Genomic DNA, 11,017 nt, shown 5'->3' on the forward strand with positions numbered 1-11,017 from the left:
GCATATGTTTCCAGTAAAACTCCCAAAGATGCATTATTTCAGGCATTATTAGCCATTTTCCATGTGTGGTGTAGGAGTTATGTTTAAATAACTGTCATATTGAGTGTTACAGTATACAGTCATATTGAGTAATACCTCATTTTTGTATTTGCAAACCATAGAAAAACAACTGTATCTAGTAAAACTCACATGTATTCAATATCACGGGCATTTTTAGACACTTTGCACGTTTGGATTAGGAATTATGTTGGAATACATTTTTATTGCTTTATTCGCATTATCTCAGGATTCTAAGTACATTACTGTCAAATTGAGTAAAACATTTTTTTGTTTTTGCAAACGGTACCAAATGTTTTTTTTTCAGGAAACCTCTTAAAGATGCATTTCTTCAGGCATTATTAGACATATTGCATGTGTGTTTTTGGAGTTATGTTTCATAAACTGACATTTTGAGTTTGACCAATATGAGGCCAGTAAAACCTGATTTTTGTATTTTTGAACCTTTCCAAAATACCTGATTCAGGTCAAACTCACATAAATTCAATATTACAGGCTTTTTTAGACAAAGTTCATGTTTGGTTTTGGAGTTATGATTATAAACCTTTCATATTTAGGTTGACAGTCACACTGTTATATTGAATAAAAAAAACTAACTTGTGTCTTTAGAAACCTTACAAAAGATCATTTTTCTAGTACTACTAACAAAAATACATATCTCTAGGCATTATTAGCCATTTTGCATGTGTTGTTTAGAAGTTATGTTTGAATACATTTTTATTGCTTTTTTCGCATTATCTCAGGATTCTAAGAACATTATAGTGTCACAACCACTGGCTTGTTAGTGGCTGTAACATTAAGGGAGACCACACCGATTTGTACATTTTAGCCAACAGATCTTTTATTTACAACATGTATCAGTGATCAGTAATGTGAATTAACCAAGGAATGTATCAGTAAATGAGTGTTGTCCCAAAAGGGTGTTAGTGTGGTGCTAATCCCGGCCGTCGTTGCCGTGACCATACGGTCACCAAACGAATGTGCCTGTGGGACGAGAGAGAGAAAGAGAGAGAGCATGAGAGAGAGAGCATGCTGATGGGAGGCCTTTTATAGGCCGCCCAATCAGCAGCCCTCTGAGATGTTGCACGTCTTCACAGACCAGCTCCACCTGCGGGTCGGAGGACCAAAGTGCCCCAAACACTAACCGGCAGCAACCGACAGCTCCACCTGCGGGTCGGAGGACCAAAGTGCCCCAAACACTAACCGGCAGAGCCGGGCATGACATCCCCCCCCTTAAAAACAGAGACCCGTGTTAACTGGGTCTCTGAAGCACCATCAAAAAATAGAAAACCAAAACCTACAGTAGCCCCAGTAGCTATATTCTAGTCCCAATGACGCACCTCCCCTCCACCCCAGACCAACCAGAACCCAAACCATCCCAAACACCCTCCTTACCCTCCGACCTTCCCTGCACCCAGCAAATCCTGGTACCCGGACAGCGACCTTTAAGGGAAACGGAGAAAAACCGCAGGTTAGGAGTGAGTGGAGATGATTAGACCTCCTGGTCCAGAGCCCGAGAGAGCGCATCAGCCATTACATTTTCCACCCCGCGAATATGGCGGATCAACAGGTGGAATGGCTGCAGAAACAGTGCCCAGCGCAACAGGCGCTGGTTGGTGGACCCTTTGAAAGACTGTAGAAAAGTGAGAGGGTTGTGATCTGAGTAGACCACAATTGGATGGAGACCCCCTCCCACATAGACTTCAAAGTGTTGCAATGCCCAAATCAATGCTAATGCTTCCTTTTCAATCACTGAATAATTAAATTGGTATTTGTTGAATTTTTTTGAAAAATAGCAAACCGGTCTGGCTACTCCATCATCATCAGCCTGCAGGAGGACCGCACCTGCTCCCACCTGGCTTGCATCCACCTGCAGCTGGAATGGCAGATCCAGTTTGGGTGCAGCCAGGACCGGAGCTGATGTTAACAAAAGCTTTGCATTCTGGAAAGCCTGCTGACACTCCTCCGACCAAATGAATTTGGCGCCACCCTTCAACAAATTGGTCAGAGGAGATACAACAGTTGAAAAATTGCAGCAAAAATTGCGGTAGTACCCGATCATACCCAAAAAGCGCATAAGTTCTTTCTTCGTCGCCGGCACAGGGAAATTATCAATAGCTGCCACCTTTGCGTTAACGGGCCGCACCATCCCCTGGCCGACTACTTTACCCAAATAGACGACTGTGGCACGCGCAAACTCGCATTTCGCTAAATTTACTGTGAGGTTTGCTGCCACCAACCTCTGGAAAAGCGCTCGAATGCGAGCCAAATGTTCGTCCCAACTGTCTGAATGACAAACGGCGTCGTCCAAATAAACCGAGCACCCCTGCAGCCCCCCAACGACCCTATTCATGAGCCGTTGGAAGGTTGCAGGAGCATTCCGCAAACCGAAGCTCATCCGAGTATACGAGTACAAACCGGAAGAGGTAATGAATGCAGATATCTCCTGCGCTCTCTGCGTCAAAGGCACTTGATAGTAACCTTTCAATAAATCAAATTTGCTGACATAACGAGCACTCCCAACCTGATCCACACAGTCCTCGATACGTGGCAATGGAAAATAATCTGGTCTAGTCACAGCATTTACTTTCCTATAATCCGTACAGAATCTATAGGTGTTATCTGACTTTTTCACCAGTAGACATGGCGATGCCCAACTGGAGTAAGATGGCTTGGCGAGACCATGATCAAGCAGATACTGCACACTGTCCTCCATACTCTTCTGTTTATCGGGAGCCACTCGATAAAATCTTTGTCGTATTGGGCGGGCCCCCTGTGTGTCAATGTCATGTTCAATTAGTGTGGTACAGGTTGGAGTGTCGGAAAACAAAGGCAAAAACTCAAAAATCAAATCCGACAACTGTTTACGCTGTACCTCACTTAAATGACCGAGGAGACTATCTAGCTCCTTTAACTGCTGAGTATTATCTAAGCGCCCGTGTAACACTGAATCATCAGGTGCGCGCACTTCATCCCAAGCTGCCACCTCCGGCCAGTTGAGCGGTTCCCCAACCCCAACGGCTAGACCCACTGGACTCGCAGCAATCCCACCCGCCTTGTCGGAACCTGCAGAGTGGTAAGGCTTGAGTAAATTCACATGACACAGTTGCTGTGATCGTTTACGATCAGGAGTTGACAGTAAATAATTGAGATCTGACACTTGGCTCATAACCGTAAATGGACCAGAGTATTTTGCTGTAAATGGTGACCCCGGAATGGGCAGCAAAGCTAAAACTTGATCACCTGGATTGAAAACTCTGATCTTCGCTTTACGGTCATAACGCAGCTTCATTTTCACCTGAGCTTTAGTCAAATGCTCGGTTGCTTCTTTCCATGCAAGCAACAGCCTACGACGAAAACCATCTACATACTCAGTGAAACTGACGGGAGTGTTCTGCAGATCCAGATTGGCATTTAAAACAGACAGTGAGGTCCGGACTTTGTGGCCAAAGACTAGGTCATTTGGACTAAAACCAGTGCTTTCTTGAACTACACCACGCGCAGACAACAAGAGCCATGGCAACGCCTCCTCCCAATCTCTCCGCATCTCAACACAGTAAGCGCGCAAGAGAGACTTCAACGTGGCATGCCAGCGCTCCAATGCCCCCTGACTCTGTGCGTGATACGCGCTGCTCAAATTGTGCTTCACCTGCATCGACTTCAACGCTGCAGCAAATGTTCTGGAGGTAAAGTTAGACCCTCTGTCGCTCTGAATTACCTTCGGAATGCCAAAGACAGAAATGAATTTAGACAAACATTTCAATATTGACCTTGTGGTAATTGTTCTCAAGGCATACGCTGCTGGATACCGAGTGGCCTGGCACATGATGGTAAAGAGGTACACACAACCAGATTTCGAAGGGGGTAGTGGACCTACACAATCAATAATGAGATGCTCAAATGGTGTGCCAACAGACGGAATAGGTTGAAGTGGTGCAGGTTTAATGGGAGTACTCTGTTTCGCAACCTGGCAAACATGACATGCTTTGACAAATCTAGATACATGGCGTTTCATCCGTGGCCAGTAAAAATGTTCCAAAAGACGTCGGTAGGTTTTCTTAACTCCAAAATGCCCAGACTCTGCTCCATGGGCTGTTCTCAAAATCAAATCACGGTATTTGTCAGGTACCATCACTTGAATCACCTGACCTGCCACTTCAGGATCAACACCTGGCAACCACGTATGCAGCAAAACGCCATTCTGAATGAAGTAACCCATCGTTGGATCAGTAGAAGCTAAGGCAAAATATTTCTCAAAGCTCTGATCATTCTTTTGTGCCTCAATTAAATCTTGACATGACAGAGGTTCGGGCAGCTCAGGAACAAAAATAGGCACAGATTTGGACACATCCGACGATTGCGCCTGCGTGCGAGACATTGCCCTAGTCACAGCACAAGCAGTAAACACTTCTGGGAATTCTTGACAACACGCGTCTGGCTCCTCTACAGATAGCGGTACAGGTGTAACAACTGGAGGTGAAGAAACTAAACACCCACCCAAATTGTTCCCCAGAATTACATGGATATCCTGCATAGGCAGAGACGGTCTCACAGCAATAGTCACCTCCCCATTTACAAATCCTGAACACAAGTGAATTTTGTGCAACGGTACAGAAAATGACTGCATGCCTATTCCTCTAATCAAAACACATTTCCCAGTGTCAGATGCTGTGGAAAATGGCAAAACTGCTCCAGAAATGAAACTCTCAGATGCCCCAGTGTCTCTTAAGATTTTAACTGGAACTTTTTGTGTCTCTCCAACCAATGACACCCAGCCATCACTAATGAATGGAGCGAAATCAGACGCAGCTGACTCTACTGATTTCGTCTGCTCGTCTGACACAGATGCACCATCTTCAATCACTTGCTCACAATGAACTTCCAAACGAGGTAACGGTGTTAGATCAGAGACGCCAAAATCAACTGGATGCACAACAGAAACACACCCAGCTACCTTGGCATTAGATTTACGGCCTTTCAACAGCGGGCAGTCCTTTTTCCAATGTCCCTCCTGCAAACAGTAATGACATTTATTCGTCGGGCTTGGGCGAGATTTGCTACTTCCATTATCAAATTTAGGAACATTACTGGAATTGCCATAATTGGATCGATTTGAACTACGACCATAACGAGGAGGAGAACGTTGTGGAGGAGAACGAGCAGGATCATAACGTTGGTGGCTATTATACCGTGGAGGACTGCTGTAAGGCTTACGTTTATGAGTCAACACAAAGGTATCAGCAAGCGAGGCTGCCTCCTCCACTGACTTTGCCTTTTGCTCATTAATGTAGGTTGCAATTCGATCTGGTACAATGTTCTTAAACTGCTCCAAAATCAACAAATCACGCAAATTTTCGTAAGTTGAGACAGACTCTGAAGTGAGCCACCGGTTAAAATAAGTACTCAACTCTCTTGCCACTCCAGCATGGGTCTGATTAGCACGTTTACGCCAGTTTCTGAAACGTTGTCTGTAAGCTTCTGGATTCAGTTCATAACATTTCAAAACCGCTTTTTTCACCTCAGCATACTTGTGCCTATCAACAGGTGTTAATGCCAAGTATGCCTCCCGTGCGCGTCCTACTAGTACAGTTTGCAAAAGCACCGTTCTATCCTCTTCACTCCACTTTTTGTCAGAGGCCATCTGTTCAAACAGTGAGAAAAACACGTCTGGGTCACGTTCGTCAAACTTTGGAACATACTTTACCATGCTATCCATACTTGACCCGGACAGATTTCCACTAATCTTACCTTCTGACATTAGTTTCAAACGATCCTGTTCAATTTTAATTTTCTCAAGCTGTACTGTAAGGTCCATTTCACCTTTTTTCAAATCCATTTCTTTTTCAAATTTTAGTCTCTCCATATCTGCTTTCTGTTGCAATTCTCGTTCTAATTTGATTTTTTCCAGTTCAAAAAGACGTTCTTTCTCCTTAGCCTGTTGCGCCCACTCAAATTCAAGTGCCTTCATCTCTCTTTGTTGCTCAAAAGTCAGTATGCCTACCCTCTCTGACTGCATAGGCTCTGACATACCCTTCACATGAGCGTCACCACCTTTTCCTGAAGGCAAAATGCTCTGCTCACACAAAAACTCGTGAATGGAGTCACGCAAGGGTCCCTTCTTACCAGTTCTAATGGCTGATGACAATTCCATGCCATACTTTTCTGCCAATTGCAACAACTGTTCCTTATTAAGGGCAAACAACAATTTCTCAGATGGTGCTTCCACAAAAGCCTCCATCCTGCTCAACCCAGGCCGTCAGTACCAATCTGGCTACTGTACCAAACCAACAATGAAACTACTGAAAAAACAACCCAACCAAAAACTAGCTCTAATTACGCTAGGCTCTCTCTCTCCAACCAATCCAACCAGGTCTCTAAAACATTACAGTTATGTTAACACAGCAAACTAACCTCGGAGCATCCCCCTAAACATTTTCCCCCCACTAGACTAATCTATTTTCACACAGAGCCCGAGGACGAGGATCATTTACTCACCAATACCTGTGGAGACGTACCATCCCGACAAAGCCGATTCAGCCGTTTCTCCAAGGCGGTGCCCTCGCCCAGGCTCTGTGACAGCAGGAACCTAGAACCCGTACTAGATGGGGATAAAGGCGACAGCTCCTAAAAGGCTGAATGCAATGCTACAAACTGCAATGAAACTCAACCAAGATGGCTGGAACAAACAATTCAGTGTCTACCTACACTTGCACGGTCAAACAAAGCCTCAAAAGTACAAATCAGTAGATCCCCCAATTAACTAACTGATAACAGGCCCCAACTGACTATCAGCAGTACACAATTAGTAACTCAGCTCTACTCACCTTCCTACGCTCCAAAAGCCAGTAGAAGGAATACTCAATACAAAGAGCTCTACGCACCTTCCTACGCTGCCATAGCCAGTAGAAGGAATTACCATAGCCTAAAGTTACTACCAAAGATCGGACGAGCCCCCATATGTCACAACCACTGGCTTGTTAGTGGCTGTAACATTAAGGGAGACCACACCGATTTGTACATTTTAGCCAACAGATCTTTTATTTACAACATGTATCAGTGATCAGTAATGTGAATTAACCAAGGAATGTATCAGTAAATGAGTGTTGTCCCAAAAGGGTGTTAGTGTGGTGCTAATCCCGGCCGTCGTTGCCGTGACCATACGGTCACCAAACGAATGTGCCTGTGGGACGAGAGAGAGAAAGAGAGAGAGCATGAGAGAGAGAGCATGCTGATGGGAGGCCTTTTATAGGCCGCCCAATCAGCAGCCCTCTGAGATGTTGCACGTCTTCACAGACCAGCTCCACCTGCGGGTCGGAGGACCAAAGTGCCCCAAACACTAACCGGCAGCAACCGACAGCTCCACCTGCGGGTCGGAGGACCAAAGTGCCCCAAACACTAACCGGCAGAGCCGGGCATGACAATAGTCATATTGAGTAAAAAACTACTTTTTGCATTTGCAAGATTTAAAAAAGCATATGTTTCGAGTAAAACTCCCAAAGATGCATTATTTCAGGCATTATTAGCCATTTTCCATGTGTGGTGTAGGAGTTATGTTTAAATAACTGTCATATTGAGTGTTACAGTATACAGTCATATTGAGTAATACCTCATTTTTGTATTTGCAAACCATAAAAAACAACTGTATCTAGTAAAACTCACATGTATTCAATATCACAGGCATTTTTAGACACTTTGCACGTTTGGATTAGGAATTATGTAGGAATACATTTTTATTGCTTTATTTGCATTATCTCAGGATTCTAAGTACATTACTGTCAAATTGAGTAAAACATTACTTTTTGTTTTTGCAAACGGTACCAAATGTTTTTTTTTTTTCAGGAAAACTCTCAAAGATGCATTTCTTCAGGCATTATTAGACATATTGCATGTGTATTTTTGGAGTTATGTTTCATAAACTGACATTTTGAGTTTGACCAATATGAGGCCAGTAAAACCTGATTTTTGTATTTTTGAACCTTTCCAAAATACCTGATTCAGGTCAAACTCACATAAATTCAATAATACAGGCTTTTTTAGACAAAGTTCATGTTTGGTTTTGGAGTTATGATTATAAACCTTTCATATTTAGGTTGACAGTCACACTGTTATATTGAATAAAAAAACTAAATTGTGTCTTTAGAAACCTTACAAAAGATCATTTTTCTAGTACCACTAACAAAAATACATATCTCTTGGCATTATTAGCCATTTTGCATGTGTTGTTTAGAAGTTATGTTTGAATACATTTTTATTGCTTTTTTCGCATTATCTCAGGATTCTAAGAACATTATAGTCATATTGAGTAAAAAACTACTTTTTGCATTTGCAAGATTTAAAAAAGCATATGTTTCGTGTAAAACTCCCAAAGATGCATTATTTCAGGCATTATTAGCCATTTTCCATGTGTGGTGTAGGAGTTATGTTTAAATAACTGTCATATTGAGTGTTACAGTATACAGTCATATTGAGTAATACCTCATTTTTGTATTTGCAAACCATAGAAAAACAACTGTATCTAGTAAAACTCACATGTATTCAATATCACAGGCATTTTTAGACACTTTGCACGTTTGGATTAGGAATTATGTTGGAATACATTTTTATTGCTTTATTCGCATTATCTCAGGATTCTAAGTACATTACCGTCAAATTGAGTAAAACATTACTTTTTGTTTTTGCAAACGGTACCAAATGTTTTTTTTTTCAGGAAAACTCTCAAAGATGCATTTCTTCAGGCATTATTAGACATATTGCATGTGTATTTTTGGAGTTATGTTTCATAAACTGACATTTTGAGTTTGACCAATATGAGGCCAGTAAAACCTGATTTTTTTATTTTTGAACCTTTCCAAAATACCTGATTCAGGTCAAACTCACATAAATTCAATATTACAGGCTTTTTTAGACACATTTCCTGTTTGGTTTTGGAGTTATGATTATAAACCTTTCATATTTAGGTTGACAGTCACACTGTTATATTGAATACAAAAACTAACTTGTGTCTTTAGAAACCTTACAAAAGATCATTTTTCTAGTACTACTAACAAAAATACATATCTCTAGGCATTATTAGCCATTTTGCATGTGTTGTTTAGAAGTTATGTTTGAATACTTTTTTATTGCTTTTTTCGCATTATCTCAGGATTCTAAGAACATTATAGTCATATTGAGTAAAAAACTACTTTTTGCATTTGCAAGATTTAAAAAAGCATATGTTTCGAGTAAAACTCCCAAAGATGCATTATTTCAGGCATTATTAGCCATTTTCCATGTGTGGTGTAGGAGTTATGTTTAAATAACTGTCATATTGAGTGTTACAGTATACAGTCATATTGAGTAATACCTCATTTTTGTATTTGCAAACCATAAAAAACAACTGTATCTAGTAAAACTCACATGTATTCAATATCACAGGCATTTTTAGACATTTTGCACGTTTGGATTAGGAATCATGTTGGAATACATTTTTATTGCTTTATTCGCATTATCTCAGGATTCTAAGTACATTACTGTCAAATTGAGTAAAACATTACTTTTTGTTTTCGCAAACGGTACCAAATGTTTTTTTTTTTCAGGAAAACTCTCAAAGATGCATTTCTTGAGGCATTATTAGACATATTGCATGTGTATTTTTGGAGTTATGTTTCATAAACTGACATTTTGAGTTTGACCAATATGAGGCCAGTAAAACCTGATTTTTGTATTTTTGAACCTTTCCAAAATACCTGATTCAGGTCAAACTCACATAAATTCAATAATACAGGCTTTTTTAGACAAATTTCATGTTTGGTTTTGGAGTTATGATTATAAACCTTTCATATTTAGGTTGACAGTCACACTGTTATATTGAATAAAAAAAACTAACTTGTGTCTTTAGAAACCTTACAAAAGATCATTTTTCTAGTACTACTAACAAAAATACATATCTCTAGGCATTATTAGCCATTTTGCATGTGTTGTTTAGAAGTTATGTTTGAATACATTTGTATTGCTTTTTTCGCATTATCTCAGGATTCTAAGAACATTATAGTCATATTGAGTAAAAAACTACTTTTTGCATTTGCAAGATTTAAAAAAGCATATGGTTCGAGTAAAACTCCCAAAGATGCATTATTTCAGGCATTATTAGCCATTTTCCATGTGTGGTGTAGGAGTTATGTTTAAATAACTGTCATATTGAGTGTTACAGTATACAGTCATATTGAGTAATACCTAATTTTTGTATTTGCAAACCATAGAAAAACAACTGTATCTAGTAGAACTCACATGTATTCAATATCACAGGCATTTTTAGACACTTTGCACGTTTGGATTAGGAATTATGTTGGAATACATTTTTATTGCTTTATTCGCATTATCTCAGGATTCTAAGTACATTACTGTCAAATTGAGTAAAACATTACTTTTTGTTTTTGCAAACGGTACCAAATGTTTTTTTTTTCAGGAAAACTCTCAAAGATGCATTTCTTCAGGCAATATTAGACATATTGCATGTGTATTTTTGGAGTTATGTTTCATAAACTGACATTTTGAGTTTGACCAATATAAGGCCAGTAAAACCTGATTTTTGTATTTTTGAACCTTTCCAAAATACCTGATTCCGGTCAAACTCACATAAATTCAATATTACAGGCTTTTTTAGACACATTTCATGTTTGGTTTTGGAGTTATGATTATAAACCTTTCATATTTAGGTTGACAGTCACACTGTTATATTGAATAAAAAAACTAACTTGTGTCTTTAGAAACCTTACAAAAGATAATTTTTCTAGTACTACTAACAAAAATACATATCTCTAGGCATTATTAGCCATTTTGCATGTGTTGTTTAGAAGTTATGTTTGAATACATTTTTATTGCTTTTTTCGCATTATCTCAGGATTCTAAGAACATTATAGTCATATTGAGTAAAAAACTACTTTTTGCATTTGCAAGATTTAAAAAAGCATATGTTTCGTGT

At 40.1% G+C, this 11,017-nt stretch overlaps 1 protein-coding gene across 1 annotated transcript; it reads right to left on the minus strand.

The window, feature by feature from the left end:
• Nucleotides 1-872: 872 nt before the first annotated feature.
• On the minus strand, nt 873-7,472 carry LOC133543542 (uncharacterized). Its single transcript, XM_061888155.1, has 2 exons — nt 1,453-7,472; nt 873-1,041 (listed from the first exon to the last, which is right to left on the minus strand). The coding sequence occupies exon 1, from the start codon at nt 6,293-6,295 to the stop codon at nt 1,550-1,552; it is 4,746 nt and encodes a 1,581-aa protein (XP_061744139.1). The 5' UTR covers nt 6,296-7,472; the 3' UTR covers nt 873-1,041; nt 1,453-1,549.
• Nucleotides 7,473-11,017: the final 3,545 nt, after the last annotated feature.

This window comes from Nerophis ophidion, linkage group LG26, assembly GCF_033978795.1.
Source record: "Nerophis ophidion isolate RoL-2023_Sa linkage group LG26, RoL_Noph_v1.0, whole genome shotgun sequence".
Classification (NCBI taxonomy): Eukaryota; Metazoa; Chordata; class Actinopteri; order Syngnathiformes; family Syngnathidae; genus Nerophis; species Nerophis ophidion.

Bases quoted from the DNA above. Each gene is read 5' to 3' on its own strand.
- LOC133543542 (XM_061888155.1), bottom strand. From the start codon at position 6,295: ATGGAGGCTTTTGTGGAAGCACCATCTGAGAAATTGTTGTTTGCCCTT.